This window comes from Lingula anatina, chromosome 1 (assembly GCF_051362555.1).
Source record: "Lingula anatina isolate TDL-2025a chromosome 1, LinAna3.0, whole genome shotgun sequence".
NCBI lineage: Eukaryota > Metazoa > Brachiopoda > Lingulata > Lingulida > Lingulidae > Lingula > Lingula anatina.
This window is the reverse complement of record NC_141767.1, coordinates 11,065,450-11,082,288: the sequence shown is the minus strand read 5'-3', so window position 1 is coordinate 11,082,288 and position 16,839 is coordinate 11,065,450. Positions and strand designations below refer to the sequence as shown.

Genomic DNA, 16,839 nt, shown 5'->3' with positions numbered 1-16,839 from the left:
GTTTTTAATTCATTCTCTGAGTTGCTTGTCTCACGTTGTTTACAATTTTGCATCTATTCCTTCCTCCGAACACGGAAGAAAACGCATTCAAGATCGTAAACGAGGCTAATAGATGGTGCAAATAACCTGCGTTTTCTAATAAGTTTTGACGTATGTATGCTTTGTGTGGTGGAAATCAAAAGTTTGTGATTCCAGTTTACCGTTATATGTTATTATTATTTAGGTAGATCCACGCTGTCTTGGCAGACTTAAAGTTTCATTGATTCATTTTAATGTCCGTGCACCTCTACACGCACCTTGTAAAATAGTAGATGCAGCATGCCCTCCAAAAGTACAAGTCTGATTTTCAGTGTTTTTCTCAGTTCCATTACGTGCTAAATTTTTTCAACGTTTCTGCTCTTCAAATAGAAAAGTTTGGCAATTTACTTATTAATTTTTTTAATGTTTTTTTATAATATTATTATTATTTTATTTTTATTTATGAATTTGTTTATTTATTTATTTTATTTATTATTATTATTATTTAGCTTTTTTCAGTATTTGTGGTTACCATTTTCAGGTCTTTTAAAGTTAAACTTGCCGCCAGAATGCCAACTGAAATGAAATGGGATGCTCAGAAATTCTCTAGCAATTTCAGCAACAGGCGTGGACTGATAGAGAATGCACTAATGGAATACCCTCTGAATTGGAAGAGTGGGGACTGTATCATTGACATTGGCAGTGGGACAGGAGATGTCACCAAGCACCTGTTATTAAATTTAAGTCCTTATATTTCTGAGGTAGTGGGTGTAGACTGTTCCCAGGACATGGTTCAGTTTGCTACAGAAAACAGTGGTGACCCAAGAATTTCTTATGCTGTGGCTAACATTGCTGTATGTATATATTTGCTGAACATCTTAAAAACAAACGAAAAAATATATATACAATGAAGGAAAATGCGTTTTAGACTTTCAAGAAATTGTTGTCATTGATGGATAACTATTCATCATTAAATAATTAATCAGCTTTTATTTTATTTTTCATGGTGGTTTATATTGTGTTTTTCTTATTAGTAAATAATTGTTTTGCAATATTGTGGTCGTTTTAAGTTATATAATCCAATGATACCCTTTGATGAGTCAGTAAATAAAACTTTATGATGTTTTATATTAGGAAAAGTCCACTTTAAAACCAGAATGGATATCCAGGTTTGACAAGCTGTTTTCATTCTATACCATGCACTGGATCAGAGACCAAGTCCAAACCTTGAGAAATATGAACTCTATCCTCAAAGTGGGTGCAGAGATCTTTCTGTTTTTCACAGCCTCTCACTACAAAGAACTGCAATATGCTTCAACAAAAATCACATTGGATCCAGAGTGGAAAGAATATTTTATGGTATATATTTTATAAAGCTTTGGTACTGTGACATAATCAGGATTTACTTTCAACTCAGTTCTGACATTAACTATTGTGAATTCCATTCATTTGAACAAGTCACAGTTGAAAAATTATTTTAAGGATCCAGTAAAAGTTTTCGTCTCTGTATTTTGCACCCAAAGTTGCAGTAATGCCAGTAGTTTCTTCAACAGGAATAGGCTACAGTATCAGCTCATTTCCTAAACTAAAAAAAAAACCATGGTCTTGTAAGGTACTGGAATATTGGGAATGCAAAGAACTAATATGAATTACCTGTTGTTTGAAGAAGAAAGAAAATAAAATGTCTCATATCAGCATACTGCATTTTTTAAATTTCATATTTACATCATTTTTTTTTAGAATTTTGACCCTCAAATACTGTACCTGAACCCTTCATGGCAAGCAGAAAATCTGTGGTGGAGTAGCAGTGATCAAGCTAAGGGCTATGCTGACATAGTACAACAATGTGGCTTTGATGTGGTGAAGGCTAATGTACACCCTGTATGTACACAATATGGGTCAGAGGAAAGACTAAAAGGTAACATGTTTGAAAGCAGTCACAGCCCTTGTTAAATGTCATTAGTAACATTATTTGAAAAAAAATCTTTAATGACTCATTAAAGTTTGTGAACTGGCACACCTTCCCTTTTCAATACCTAAATTTAAATAAAACTAAATGATGGTCCTTGAAAAAACTTCTGGCCTTTCATAAGAAGTTTCCATTTTTCAGAAGTTCTGTCTGGTTGGATTCCTCACATGGCATCTGTGCCTAAGGAAAAAAAGGCATCTTTCATGAACAGATTTTTTCAATACTTGAAGGAAGCAGGACTTCAAACTGAATGGAAAAACCTCATTTTATGTGTTCATGCAATTAAGATTTCAGAAGTAAGTTAATGCCAGATAAAAATGCACAGTGTTTTATTATACTCAAATGCATTGTGTGATATTTGTTTTCAACCATTTTTTGTTCATCTTGACAGTAAGGGGCCATCTCGAAAGATCACAATTGATGCAAATTTAGATTTTTAAGACCAGTATCAGACTCCTACTAACACACATTCTTATTTGTGAAAACAGTCTGAAAATTCTATACAAAAATGATAAACCTGTTCTTTGTACACGTTTTCAGTTCTTCCCATTAAATACATGTTAGGTTACGTATATATACTTAAGCTAAATAAAAATGGGATTCCTAAAGTTGAGTGCATGGAGGTGTGCTGTCATTTTTGAGAGGGAAAAGGGATTTTTGGTTGCTCCTTACAATACACTGATTAAGATTGCAGCTGCATTTCTTGCCTCTTTTATTACTATTTACACTACTGGCACGTTTTCTCAACTAGATGTGTAGTAATGACCTTAATGCTGCAGTAGTCAGGATTTGGTACCAGAAACTGTTTTTATTTTATTTTCCTTACATAGCCCAGTTTAAACGTAACGGTGGCTTGATGTCACCATATTTCTATTGTTAGTTTCCATGACATTAGTTTCCATGATTTTTGTAGAATTCATTAACCAGCATTGACAGGTATGGTTTTATTTAGACAAAACTGATATACATGTTATACAGGAGTCTCAATATTTAAAGAGTGCCTTAGAGCATTTTGCATCATTTTATAGAATTAAAATTTGCAGAAATGTTTCAATTTTTCAGATGGCTCCCTGTACATCACGTTCACATATTGAAATACTATCTATGCAACTTGCATCAGTAAACTCATTTATAATTGTCAGGTACTATATTTTAACGAGCATTAAATCAATATTCTTAAATGCATTAATTTGGTTTTGATTTTCTATTATCATAATTAAGATGGGGCATAATGTGTTCAATTTGCACTTGCTATAAGAAAATGGCACCAGCATCAACTGTTCATTGAAAAATAACACTTACATTTCTTTTGAATAATTTTATTAGTATATTACATCACATTAATTTCTAGGTACTTGATCATTTAATAAGTTTTTATAAGCTTGGACTGCTAAGGCACACATATATCTAATACCAAACAATGTGATATGCTCTCTAAGAAAGAAATATGCTAGTTCCTAATTATATCAAACATACAGACTCCAACTGGTGGCAATACAGTAACCAAAATATAATAGCACTGTTATACATTCAGTTTTAACTAGGTTCTAAACTTTAAATGTCCAAAAACTCAATTGTACGAAAGGTTCACTTCATTTTGTCCAAAAAGACATCTGTTCCTACATATCCATAGAAGTGGATTTCCAAATGAAGAACTTCTTCAATTCCGTAATATGCTGGTGTAAGCCTCCTGTACAGCAGGATAAACATCCATGGCTCTACTCTTCAAAGACAGCTGAAATCACATTATAAAGACAACATCAACACTGATTATGATAAAAAGCACACCATGGGCCTAAGCTGAGACACACTTTTTCTTACGAGCTTAAGAACTACACATCCTTCAAGCTTTTAACATGGTAGCAAGCCACGCCTAGGAGATCAAACAACACACTCAAACAACAAGGATAGTTATTCATCATATCATGACTGTCCTGTTCTTACATTCCCTGTGGTCTAGCTAAAAGTCCAGTGTATGTGAAAAAGAGAATTATAGGTTGTCACTTAGAGAGTTTGCTAATTTCTTTTTTTAAGATCAGGCCGAGTACATGCCATAGGAATTAAGTGTGTTAGGGTCCAAATCCACCAATCTTATATTAAATAAAGCTATGCATGCATGATGCTTTCATAAGCCTGGTGTACTGCAGGACAAACATCCAAAGCCTTGCTCTTCAGTGATAACTGAAAGGAGAAAGGGATGTGTAACACAACACTCCAACAAACAATACCAACCAAGTGTTAAATCTAACAATCAAAATGCATGCACAAACTTGAAGAATTTAACTGCTCAGATGCTTCTGTGGATTAGTAAGGTACTGATAGTAAAATAACAAGACTGGAAAGTATAGCAAGCCAGAAAGATTATATTATATTGAAAACGAATTTAGAAATATAAATCAAGAATATCTGCAGAGAAAATAAAAACAAATTGGAAGAAAAATCTTACCACAAAATTGCTGTTTCCTGGCTGTATCTTAAGTTCAGCAAGAACCCATATTCCATTGGTCAGCTTAATAGACTGGTACAGCATATCCTGCCCTTCCACATTTCTTTTGGCTATTGTAAAGATGTTGTTATTCTTTAACTTCTGTGAGGTGGTATCTGGAATATAATCAAATTCAGCATCATACACACTACAATGACAAAATACATTTCTGTATAGGTTTCATTATATTTTACACAGAATAGGTTTATCATCAAAGGAGATTAGGAAAGTCTGTGGACATAAGTGTTAAGAATTTTTATCTCTATAGAACAAAATACCTAACTGTACTTGAAGCATCCATGTAATATTAAAGAAAGGGCACATGTTGACAATTAAAGCACAGTGTTCACAGAAAAAATAGGTATTATAATGGAATGGAAAACGGACAGAGCAAACACTTACCTGCACTGTGTTGCACATCGTTTATTGTATACTGCACTTCGTTCTGAGCTGGAATGTCCTTCCAAGAGGCAAGGAATACCTTTTTGTCCATCTCCCCATCCTCTGAGAATAACACATGTAGGGGAACTATTGTGCTGAAGTAGAACACGTCAATGTTGTTCTTAATGGCAACCTGGAACATTGAAAATTATCAAATTGTATAAAGCTTTTTGTATTTGTATTTTGCATTACTTATCAATCACTGCAATTCAGAAACTTTAACTTATGTCTTATGACAAAGTCCTTAATGTATGCAAACAACACATGCCTGCAAACACTCCAGCAATAATTACACCAAACAAGCTACTGAATATAAAATGTGATTGAAAACATTATGATAGACTTCTTAACAATTTCCAACTCTGGTGTGTGGCTAGCACCACATTACCTGTACATTGGTCAGGGGATCCATCTTCATCACTGGTCCTGAAGTGTTAAGGGGCAGACTGGTGTTGGCTGTTTGGTTAGGGGTTAAGGGCTGGGGCACAGATAAGGGTTGTCCAGGAACAAGACCAAAACTAAAAGAAAAAATTATTTTTGAAATCCAATATCTATTTCCCAAAGACAAGAAAACGAAAAAAAAATTAAAGTAAAATCTTCATAAAAGCATAAAGGTATTTATACAAATATAAATACTGTTTACCTATTTTTGTTAAATTGCACAGCAAATCCTCCCATTGGTTGCATGGCTCTGTTAGTTATTGTCATTTCCATAAAAACTTGACCATTTTTCCTAGAGAATGTGCCAGAAATCTCTAACCCTTTGCCTCTGGCTGCTGGCAACCAAACCTTTAAAAATCGAAAAAGACATATTGCAAATTCTTAGTTTTAAATCTTCTGAATTTAATTAAAAGATTTTTCATTTTTCATTCAGTTTCACATCTTGAATAGCATGGAAAAAAAATGAAAATTGCAAAAATTGATTATCTCAAAAATACAAAAGATTAGGAAAGTCATCTATAACTTTTTTCAGAACTGTCGCACACTTTTCAGTTTAGTCACTTTGGTTAGTGTTTGACTGAGGGAACCACCAGTGGGAGAGAGAATATACTGTCTTACCTCTTGAGGTGCCACATATGAAACTCCTGCTGACATCCCACCAAAGATGTCTCCTAGTCCTGCCAGGCCTGTGCCCCCACTGCTATCAAAACCACTGGGTTGATTAAGGTTAAGCTATACATAGTAACAAAAAAAATTTTTTTACACAGTCTGGGAAAATTGGGCAATCAAAAAGTGTATTCACACAAATTAAACGTATTAATGTGGAATGAGCACTAAGCTTAATATTACATGATTTTTTAAGGCAATCATTATACAACTTTCAAGAAATGAAAAATCAATTTTCTTATTTCTTATCTCTTTCATAAATTTAGTGGCAATGACATAGGTCTCTAAGCAAGTCACGAGAGTAATGTTTCCTCACCAGACTGTCTAAGCCATCTCCAAATATATCCATGCTTCCAGATGATTGGGGTGGCTGCTGTACCATGGCTGCTTGCTGCTGCTGCTGTTGCTGCATGGGGGGACCACCCAGGTCCATGTCCAGCAGGTCTCCTATCAGGGAGTCCATACCTGGGATAACAGTAGTGGGCTGCTGGACAGGCTGCTGGGGTACCTCAGCACCACCACCCAAGATTTCACCAGACTCCTCACTATGAAAAAATTTAAATAAATCAGAATTTCAAATAATCAAAATAACATCAAATGCATCTCCATATTCTGAATGTACAGTATCAATTACCTCACAAATAGTAAAAACCAGTATTATGCTGATAGATCGTTTTCCTAGCAATACCATAATTGGTACTACTCCTGTCAGACAATCTTTTCTGTTTAATCAAAAAAAAAAAAAAAAAAAAACTGCAATATTAATTTTTTGCCTTAAAACACATCCCCTTGTCTGATTAATACAAAAATAAACGAGCACTCACGATCCAGATCTTGGTGGAAGAACTCTTCTTGATGCAACTCTACCTCCCTCAACAAAAGCACTTGGTGGCTTATGATAAACTGATGCCAAGCTAGCAATGTGACAAATAAGCTCATCCAGCAGAGTAGGCTCAATTAGGTCTGTCTCTTCAGATATCAAAGGTTTTTCTGCTAGCACAACTTCCTTTGCAGCTGCAGGATCAGTGGACAACAAACGCCAGTAGATGTATCCTCTATCACGCAAGTCAGGATTGTCACTGTCCTATAAAAGGAGAAAAATGTTAAATAATTCAAAGTATATGATAACATTCCGAAAAACGTGTGAACAGTAGTCAGAAATTATTTAACAGACACACCCCTGTTAAAGAACAATCACAGAAACAACTTGATTTATGTATGAACATTCAATTAAACAATCATGTGGTTAAATTACTTTTTACAATTAAGCTCAACTACAATAACAAACCTGTAGTTGAGTAATGCAGTCTCACCTGAGTAGCCAGGCTAAGCACCTGTTGCACCAGTTCCTGGGTATCAGTTGGTCTCTTCAAGAACAGTTTCACAATAGCTGTCAACAGCTGTAGTTGCACCTGGGAATTCTCATCTTGGAATCCTTCCAGAAAACTTTCCAGCAGCTCATCTGCATTGTCAATTCTTTCTGCATATTCTCCAATAATCCAGATCATAGAAGCCCTAAAGATACGGAGAACTGCCACTGTATTTGGACAACAATAGTCTTCATATGCACAAACTCATGGATGTCCAGAAGGAAAATTAACTTTGAAGGATCTACTTATCTCTTGTTATGACAAACTGCTTATGTACAAATGGCTGTTCTTACCTAGCCTCTGGCTCATCCAGGGTATCCAAGTTCTCACACAGGGTAGCAATAATACTTTCATACTGATTTGGATATTTCCTGAAAATATCCTGAAATAGCAAATTTTATTAACTTATTATTATAACAGTATACCCAGTAAAAGAAAACAAATCTATAAGCACAGAACAAATGCAAGTTGTCTGACTAAAAATTATCCACTAATATATTTTGAAACATTATAACAATGACACCTGAAATGTGTGTACCTTTATGACAACAACAGCCTCTTGCACCACATAGTTAACCTTGGTTTGGATAAGGTCCAGCAGAGTGCTGACACACTTCTCAGCTGCTTGCTCCACTTTGATAGCACAACGACCTATTGCTCGCACAGATTTGCGAACAAAGTCAACATCAACTTCAGTGGCATACCTAAATTCAAGAGACTGAATGTTAGCAGGATCATCTTGTGACATCCATTCAAATCTAGTAATGAGATATTAAAATAGTCTTTTTTAATCCCTCACATACAAATATAAATTTCAAGATATTTACTTACTCTTTTAACTCAGCCAGAACCTGAGCTATATTGGAGTGGTTGGTCAAACGGATCATGATATCCAGTTTCTCTAATTTCACATAAATAGGATCATTGTACTTGACAAAGAAAACCTTCATCTCATGCTTCAGAATCTCAGATCTTAATAAAAAGAAAAGAAGAAAATGATGGGAAATAATTTATACAAATAACAGGATAAGAATTTTAGAATATACTCAACAGTACTACAAATCTGACGTAAAAATAAGGTAAGAACTTTTCTGAAATGGAGTTAAAACAATTTATGCTTAAAACATAATTAAAAACCAATTTATTAATATATCTTGTCTCAAGTCGTCTGAAAACTAGTTAAAAACCAAACTAAAACTAAGACTACCTTTTCTGCACAATCAAGTTGATATTCCTCAAGGCTACATATTGAATCTCTGGTTCTGCTGACAAAAGTGTTACCAAAGGAGGGGCAAGTTTCTTGATTAAAGATGTCACAAATTCACTGGTAGGATCCATCATTTCCATCAACTTCATTATTACCTGAAGTCAGAATATTCAACAAAATGTGGTTTAACATATCAATGACATACAAGATGCAAATACTTAAGAAAAATGTAATCGTTTTGTCAAAAGCAAACAAATTCTGAGTGACAGCCTTAAATTTCCTCTGATATTCTCTTATATCAAATGAAAATCTGTTTATAGTTTTCTTGAAGTATATAACAGCCATGATATTATTTTTACCTTGACTGCAGATAACACTACAGCAGCATTGGCATGAGCCAGTCTGGGAGTCACTCTCTCTGTGATACTGAAATCAAGTACAGTTATGTACATCAAGTAACTTAGAAACTGTGCACCGCTCTACAATTTTACTGTATTAAAATATCTTCCATGTCAATGAAAAAAATTATTTTAACAATCCAACGACAATGGCATAAATTTTTTCTTGTGAGTGTTTGTTAGTGTGTGTGTTTGTTAGTGTGTGTGTGTGTGTGTGTGTGTGTGTGTGTGTGTGTGTGTGTGTGAGGGGGGGGGGTCACTCTTACCTCTGAGCTTCTCTGTCATCTTTAGGAGTGTAGTTAGCAATAGAATCTAAGATGAACACCTGGCCCCACCTTAAAAAGAAAACTTTGAGCAAAGTAAAACTAGTAAAGTAAACATTTACCTCCAACAGTCAAGACACCAAAACATTTACTTTTAAAGAATTTGTAACTTTTAAGAAGTGTCTATTCAAAACACTGAATACTCACTCTGTACATTCATTTAGAGCAGTAAGCAGCTTGTTGACAGTGGATCCATCCATTTCAAGGATTGCTGCAGCATTGTGTGAAGTCTCCAGGATCTCAGAGATGGCAGCAATGGCATTAGCTACAACCTAGAAATAAGAAAATAATCGATAAAGAACATTTCTTGTGCTGTAAATAAAAAAATGTGTAATTAGGAATCTAAAGGAAACTGCAACAGAAATAAAATGGCCAGCTAAAGTACTTCGAAGAATAATAACAACACTTTAGCAATACCTATTGGCAGTATTGCTAGATAAAAGAAATGAAATTGTACTGCTCTATATACTGACAGCACTAAAGGCGTACATAAAACATGAAACAAAACCATCTTTTTACCATTGGATTGGAATCTGACAGCAGATCCTTCAGCAGATCCAAAAAGCCTTGGTCCTCCACTAGAGCAGCATTGATGTCATGCAACTTTGCCACACACACTGCTGCTGTCTTTCGGACATATGGGTCTTCATCCTTCAGACACTTCCTCAAAGGCTCACACAGATACTCTGTTATCTTGTCCACTCTGATGCAGCCCATAGTTCGAACAGCTAGAGCACGGATCAAGGGATTACTGTCTTCACAATCCTGAAAATACACAGATAGATATCTAGAACTGGTTATACTTTTCAAGAACAGGGAAAATCTCATTCATACAAGTGTAATCAAATAGTCCCCAACAAGAACAACATCAGCATTAAACAGCTATTTACAGAAAATAATCCAATTTCCCTTTCTCTGTCATATGTGAAAGCACCTGTACCAAGTTTTAAAAATCTGCAATATCATAAGCCACATTCCACTGCCCAATTACCCAGTCATTTATAATTCAATCCTCAATACCCAAGAAAAGGCTGACAGCTGTGATGTCATTTACAACAGGTCTATGCAATTTGTTGCTCTAACTGCAAAGGGCAGGAATATGACATATTCTTAAAATAATCAAACTAATTTTTTGTTCACAAACAATACTCCTTTACACCAGCACAATAAACAAGCACTTACCTTCACAAAGGTGTTGACAGCCATTATGGCCATATCTGGTTGACTCTTGGCATAGTTCATCAAATACAAGTAGACCAACTTCTTCAGCTCCAGATTGTCTGTCTGCATGCAGTTCACTACATCAGGGAATAGAGCACTTAAAAGGAAAAAGTAGACATGCACTATGAAAATCTCCCAAGAAATTTTAAAAGCAAGATTTTAAAGTATCTACATACAATTGTTGACAAGACAATATTGTGAACAAACATCCAAACTTATATTTCCTTAAATAATATCAAAGTAAAAGCTGTTTCTCTTTTTAGTCTTACCTGACATCTTTTCCTACTGTCATACTGGCAATGACTTTCTTTACTGCCTCTTTCTTCTTTTCTTTTTTGTCACTGTTCAGCTCAGCCTTCAGCTCAAAGATCTCACCTAAAAACAGTTATCTCTGTGTCACTCTTACATTTCCTTTGCTTTAGTAAATTCAGTCAATTTTTTTAATTTTATGTTTAAAAAAGAAAAATGTGATCAAAAGCTTCTTTGGCCAAAGTAATTCTTCAATCTTAAATGATATTTTCTTTAACATTTGGTTAAAATCAACAAGAATTCTATCAACCTACCATTTACTATGATTTAGCTGCTAACAAAATTTAAAATTAAACGAGACTTACCTTGGTTAAGTCGATGTTTGATTGTAATTCTGTGAGTGTAAAAATGAGGGAGGGCTTAAATGAGATATGCTTGCGCATGCGTACTCAGCCTTTAAAGCTTGATGTTTTCACATTTTTTTTAAAGAACATTTTTATTTATTTATCTATTAGTAGTATTATGAAATATATATATATATATATATCTCTGTGAGCTGATTACATTGGAATTATATTACTGAGTAAGCTGGGTGGGGAGGGTGGCATTTAAGCCCTCCCTCATTTTTACACTCACAGAATTACAATCAAACATCGACTTAACCAAGGTAAGTCTCGTTTAATTTTAAATTCTATTTCGTATAAAAATATCGGTCAGTCTTAAATGAGACTTTAAAGTAAAATGTGACAAACATCAATAAACCAGTATTCAATGGCCTTTATTTCAGCTTAAAATATCGTTTAGAACAGTTTCAACAAATCATCAACAGATACTCATGTAAACCTATACATGCCAGTATATACTAGTATATGAAAATGCTCATTACTTCCTTTTTAAAACTCCATATTCAAATGTGGTAGCTTTATCCTCAATTTGTTTCTCATAGAATTTTGCAAATGTTTTTTCAGTACTCCAACCAGCTTTGTTCAAAATATCTGTCACTGGCACAGAATTCATTTTTGCCTTTGAAACAGCAGCAGCTCTCACACTGTGAGCACCAAATAAAGTAGTGTCTATTCCCGATTTTGTCATTACAACTTTGATCCATCTAGAAATCGTATCTCTTTGAACAGGTTTATAAGGTTTCATATAACTTATAAGCAAATTTTTATCAACATTATGCCTACGCAATGTCTTTGTACGAGCTATATACTCTTTTAAAACAGTATAAACACACAACCTCCTATCTGGAGGGTAAGCTTTAAACACAATATGTGATGAATTACAACCTGGTCTACTTTGCTTCAGTAAACCACATAACTGAAACACAAACTCTGAACTCAACTTTTTCATATCAACAACAGAAATTAAATGCAATGTTTGTACACGTGTGGCATTAATTAATGCCATGAGCATTGTAAGTTTTAAAGTCAGATCCTTCAAAGTCAAGTGCTTTACTGGTGAAAGTTTCCTTAAGAAAACCAGAACTTTATTAACATCCCAAATTTGAGCATAACGTTGTCTTGGTGGCCTCAAATTATAAATGCCTTTCATATATCTTATCACCAATGGATGACTCCCTGCTGAAACTCCATCAATTTGAATACCCATTGATGAAATAGCACCTCTTGCTGTATTTAAACTGTCATAAGCTAAGCCATCATTAAACTGTTTTGTAAGAAATTCTATCACCTCTTCCACATGTGGTGAAATTGAATTAATTTTCCTTTCACCACAGTATTTGAACCAGCGTTTAATGAACACGTTGTATTGTTTCTTTGTTCCTGTACGCCAAGATGACATAAGTATGTGGGTTGATTGCTCAGAAAGGCCTCGTTCTCTAAACTGTTCCCTGATACTTTGCATACAATGAGTTTCAACTTGTCCATAAGAGGATGTTCCACTGGGAGCTTGTTCCCTGGTAAAGTTAGCAGACCTTTTTTCTTTTGAATGACTATTGGGTTTTCCACAAGTAATTCCATCAACTTTGCAAACCATATCTGTGTTGGCCATACAGGAGCCACTATAATACCCCTGGCTTTGTCTTTGCGAATCTTCTGGATACAATGACCCAGCAAACTGAAAGGTGGAAACAGATAAACATAATTCAGTGTTCCCCAATCATAAGTAAATGCATTAATACCCCAAGCAAAGGGGTCTGCCTGCCATGAACAATATCTTTCAACTTGCGCATTTAATCTAGAGGCAAAAAGATCAATAAATGGATTTCCAAATTTTTCACATATCTTTTGAAATACATTCTCATTCAACTTCCATTCTAAACGTTCATTAAACTTCCTAGAAGCATCATCAGCATCTACATTATCTTTCCCTGGCACATGGACACAGGTGAGCCAAACATTTTTCTCGATACACCAATGCCAAATCTTTTTTGCTATGTTATTGCAATCATAAGATTTAATTCCACCCATATTCTGAATATAGTCACATGCTGTAATATTATCACTCATGATCTTTACATGTTTATTTTCAAATCTAAATGTAAAAGACTGCAATGCATATAATATTGCTAGTAACTCTAAAGCATTTATATGAAGGTTAGCTTCTTCTGGAAACCATCTACCACCAATTTTTTGACCCTCCAAATGAGCACCCCAGCCTAATTTGGATGCATCAGTATACAATATAATGTCAACATTTCCTTTGTCAATTTTCCTTCTTTGCAAGTGGACGTTTTCCATCCACCATTGTAATTCTTGCTTCATACTAATTGTAATGTGCATCATAGCATCATAATTTCCATTGTTGCTTTTTAAAGCACTTATCTTCTGCTTTTCAAGTTCTCTATAATGGAGTTTACCATATTCAACAGCTGAGAATGTTGAAACTATAATTCCAATCACTTTAGCTACTAGTCTTACTTTTGCTTCTGTTTTAATGATAAGCATTTTACACTGCTGTACAATGTGATCCATTTTATCTTTAGGTAAAGTCACCGTCATACTTTCAGAATCAATTATATTTCCCAAAAACAACAATGATTGTTGGGGAATAAGGACAGACTTTTCTGCATTGATTATAAACCCAAGTGTTTCCATTAGATGTTTTGTGCATCTTATATTTTCAACACATTCAAGGTAATTATCTGAACACAATAAACTGTCATCAATAAATCCTGAACTAGAATGGCCAAGACTTCTCAATTTTGCATATACAGGCTTTAATAATTTCGTAAATATTTTGGGCCCTTCAGAAACGCCATTTGCAAGGCATGTGTATTGATAGATATTTCCTTCCCAAACAAATCGAAAAAGAATTTGCTGTTCTTCTGCTATTTTCACATTATAATATGCATGCTTTATATCAATTGATGCTAGGAAGCATCCTTTTGTCACTAAGGTCAATGCCTTTTCAAAAGTGTCCATTTTAAAATGTTCATAGGGAATGTGTTGATTCAGCTTCTTAAGATTTAATATCATTCTGTATTCTCCATTCTTTTTAGGGCGTACAAAAATAGGAGATAAAAACTGCCCCGGTACACTTTGAACTTTCTTAATAACACCAAGATCAAGTAGTTTAGAAATTTCTTTCCTGATTATAATTGTTTCTTCTGTGTTAAACCTATATTTCACCATATCATTTAAGTTTTGAAATCCAATGTTGGTATCAACATTTATATGACAATTTTGTACTATATCCAAGATATATGGGTCACTGGTCAATTTTCTCCATTCATCTACAAACAAATGCAATCTACCAGCTTGAAATTTATGTCTCACCTCTAGTATCTGTTCTGATCCCACTGGCTGCTTTGCCATGAGAAGTTTTTTGAATCTGCATGTGCACCCCTCTGGGAAGAACTTCCTCGGCCACGATTGTACCTTCCTCTCATTCGTCCCCTGAATCGTGGGCCCCTTTGGTATGGGCGGTTTCTATAATCCAAGCCCATTCTACTCTGCATCATTTTATAACTCATTTTCGCAGAATCTTCCACTTCCCTTGCAGATTTGGTAATATCATCTCCAAAGAGAAAAGTTGTGCACGGAATGTTATGATTGCACAAAGGTTTGTACTCTGGCTTGAGGTTTGGTTTTAACAAATCCTTTCTAAAACAGTTAATCTGTGTATTGGCATGACCAAGCAAAGCAATACTGTCATTGAACATATCAATGAGTTTTCCAAGCCCTTCACTCGTATCATTTCCTGTTTCTAACTTAGCCAGTTTGTCTATTCCTTTAGTCATCAACGTAGCTGCTTTTACAACTGACATTTGAACATCCTGTAACTTCTTATCATTTGTTTTGGCATATTGAGGAATAATGTTCCATACCATTTTATTGGTTTTGACTATCACCAAACTTTCACAGTTTTTTGGCCGTGAGTTATTTTCATCTTTGGTAAGTTCTGTATACTTTGAATGATCTACTATCCCATTGGTGAACAAATCATTGACACTACTCGCCAACACACTGTCAACTTCCACGTCTGTATACTCTATTAATTTATATCTCTTCGTCATATCATCAAATCTGTTTGTGCTACTAGTACCTGCCTCCGGGCATGTTTCATCCTCCAATCTTTCATCATACTGTTCATCAAAGTCATAATTCTCCTCACAATATTCATCGTGATACAGGTACTGTTTCTCTAAAGTATCTATGCGTCCCACGACGCTGTTAATGCTCGTTTCCTGTCTCTGCACAGTTTCTTGTATATTTTTCATTATAGTTAAATATTCATCACTGTTATGACTAGATTTTGCTTTGTCGTCTAGTTTCCCCTTTCCTGTTCTAGTTCTTACTTTCTTTGCTTTAACGTCCTCGCTATTCTTACATGTATCTATTGCGGGTTTTGAAAGGCCCGGTAAAACAGCACTACACGTGCTTTCGGCCGCCATATTGAAATTAAGTTTGGCACACAAATGATTCGTAGCCTACAATGTGTAACTACGTTACAGATCAATATATATGCCGCATAAAAGATTGCAACTCCGTTGCAAAAATGTTTCCAACTTAAGCAAACAAACTACGTTTGTTTTAGATTATAATTCTGATAGAAATAGATCGCATCTATTTTCAGGCTGACTACCCAGCCGCATGTCACAAGCTAACTGAGTACGCATGCGCAAGCATATCTCATTTAAGACTGACCGATATTTTTATACGAAATAGAATTTAGATGTAATGCAAACTTTATACAGTTGAGTAAGTGATTTAGATTATATATCCAGGCTTTGTGCTATTACCTTTCTTGGTGGTTGTAAAGTACTTTGAGTCAGTCATTTTATCAAATTCTGAAATGATACAAAAGCATAACATTTTGACAAGTTTAACAGGAGAAGATAAGTATAATATAAAACAAAGAAAGGCACTAAACATACGTGTCAGGAGTGTCTCAGTAAAGATGCCTTACCTGCCTTGCCTCATTAACAAAACTAATAATGGAACATTCCATGGTGTAAAGATTGATGTAAAGGGAAAGCAAAACAATTGTACTTCTTAAGGATTTTCATCAATTTATAGTTTTATCTCTGCAGCAAGACAAAAAGGAGTTCAAGCACTGTTTAAGAATAAGATTCGCATCAGAACACGTTATTATTATTATTATTATTTCAAATCATGCATCTTCTTATAATTGGATACCAACTAAAAACGTGCTGGATGCGTACGCTACATAATGCAGAGACTAGCAAGTAGCCGGCTGTGCCAGTGTAGCGGAAATCACGTAAACCTGCATGTCTTTAGCAAAGTAATTTTCTAACAAAAATATCATTCTAGCAAAATCATAATAACAGTTTTATTTCCATAGTTAGTCAAAAAGGAAATGCATATCTGACATCCATAATGACAGTGTATTTACTTACTTTTTTTACCGACAAAGAAGGAAGTGAAAACCACCGGTTGTCCAAAATGGCGATGTTTCTCGCCCACTGACCTTGACCTCAGTATGATACAGGTAGTTAGAAATTGATTCCAAGAGTATCTGTTGAGAGTAATAAACAAATGCAAAACTTTTTAAATAATAATAAAACGTTTCTGTTACTGCATCAACTAATTAAACCTTTTAATCAATTAAAATTTTACTGGGATA

The 16,839-nt window shown here is 34.7% G+C and overlaps 3 protein-coding genes across 7 annotated transcripts; 1 reads left to right on the top strand and 2 right to left on the bottom strand.

Annotated features, from left to right (window-relative positions):
* Positions 1-69: 69 nt before the first annotated feature.
* LOC106153710 (juvenile hormone acid O-methyltransferase) lies at positions 70-4,128 on the top strand. 3 transcript variants are annotated; one of them, XM_013527749.2, is made up of 5 exons: positions 70-150; positions 560-872; positions 1,153-1,377; positions 1,759-1,936; positions 2,129-4,128. In XM_013527749.2, exons 2-5 carry the CDS (start codon positions 588-590, stop codon positions 2,290-2,292), a joined length of 852 nt encoding a protein of 283 aa, XP_013383203.1. In that variant the 5' UTR covers positions 70-150; positions 560-587; the 3' UTR covers positions 2,293-4,128. The 3 variants fall into 3 exon arrangements, with proteins under 3 accessions (XP_013383203.1, XP_086857088.1, XP_013383202.2); XM_087000962.1 differs by lacking the exon at positions 70-150 and adding an exon at positions 158-331; XM_013527748.2 differs by lacking the exon at positions 70-150 and adding an exon at positions 192-223.
* Positions 3,291-16,761, bottom strand: LOC106153707 (AP-1 complex subunit beta-1). 3 transcript variants are annotated; one of them, XM_087000957.1, is made up of 22 exons: positions 16,613-16,761; positions 15,995-16,042; positions 10,809-10,914; positions 10,501-10,636; positions 9,838-10,083; positions 9,466-9,590; positions 9,262-9,330; positions 8,957-9,023; positions 8,598-8,752; positions 8,222-8,362; positions 7,929-8,094; positions 7,684-7,772; positions 7,334-7,535; positions 6,845-7,104; positions 6,337-6,565; positions 5,973-6,086; positions 5,557-5,702; positions 5,302-5,431; positions 4,875-5,046; positions 4,434-4,588; positions 4,061-4,168; positions 3,291-4,026 (listed from the first exon to the last, which is right to left on the bottom strand). In XM_087000957.1, the coding sequence occupies exons 2-21, from the start codon at positions 16,029-16,031 to the stop codon at positions 4,094-4,096; spliced, it is 2,820 nt and encodes a 939-aa protein (XP_086857083.1). In that variant the 5' UTR covers positions 16,032-16,042; positions 16,613-16,761; the 3' UTR covers positions 3,291-4,026; positions 4,061-4,093. The 3 variants fall into 3 exon arrangements, with proteins under 3 accessions (XP_086857083.1, XP_086857084.1, XP_086857085.1); XM_087000958.1 differs by lacking the exon at positions 4,061-4,168 and having other exon boundaries at positions 3,291-3,722; XM_087000959.1 differs by having other exon boundaries at positions 3,291-4,168; positions 16,613-16,757.
* LOC147763975 (uncharacterized) lies at positions 11,551-15,926 on the bottom strand. The gene is made up of 2 exons (XM_087000961.1): positions 14,529-15,926; positions 11,551-12,867 (listed from the first exon to the last, which is right to left on the bottom strand). The coding sequence occupies exon 1, from the start codon at positions 15,644-15,646 to the stop codon at positions 14,531-14,533; it is 1,116 nt and encodes a 371-aa protein (XP_086857087.1). The 5' UTR covers positions 15,647-15,926; the 3' UTR covers positions 11,551-12,867; positions 14,529-14,530.
* Positions 16,762-16,839: the final 78 nt, after the last annotated feature.

What these genes read in the sequence shown, in the direction of transcription:
- LOC106153710 (XM_087000962.1), top strand. Translation starts at nt 312, where the DNA reads ATGCAGCATGCCCTCCAAAA. An exon ending in ATGCAGCATGCCCTCCAAAA is followed by an intron (nt 332 to 559) that starts GTACAAGTCTGA and finishes TACCATTTTCAG; the next exon opens with GTCTTTTAAAGTTAAACTTG. An exon ending in AGTGGAAAGAATATTTTATG is followed by an intron (nt 1,378 to 1,758) that starts GTATATATTTTA and finishes ATTTTTTTTTAG; the next exon opens with AATTTTGACCCTCAAATACT.
- LOC147763975 (XM_087000961.1), bottom strand. Translation starts at nt 15,646, where the DNA reads ATGGCGGCCGAAAGCACGTGTAGTGCTGTTTTACCGGGCCTTTCAAAA.
- LOC106153707 (XM_087000957.1), bottom strand. Translation starts at nt 16,031, where the DNA reads ATGACTGACTCAAAGTACTTTACAACCACCAAGAAAG. An exon ending in GAGATGGCTTAGACAGTCTG is followed by an intron (nt 6,087 to 6,336) that starts GTGAGGAAACAT and finishes TACTATGTATAG; the next exon opens with CTTAACCTTAATCAACCCAG. An exon ending in CAGGAAACAGCAATTTTGTG is followed by an intron (nt 4,169 to 4,433) that starts GTAAGATTTTTC and finishes TTCTCCTTTCAG; the next exon opens with TTATCACTGAAGAGCAAGGC.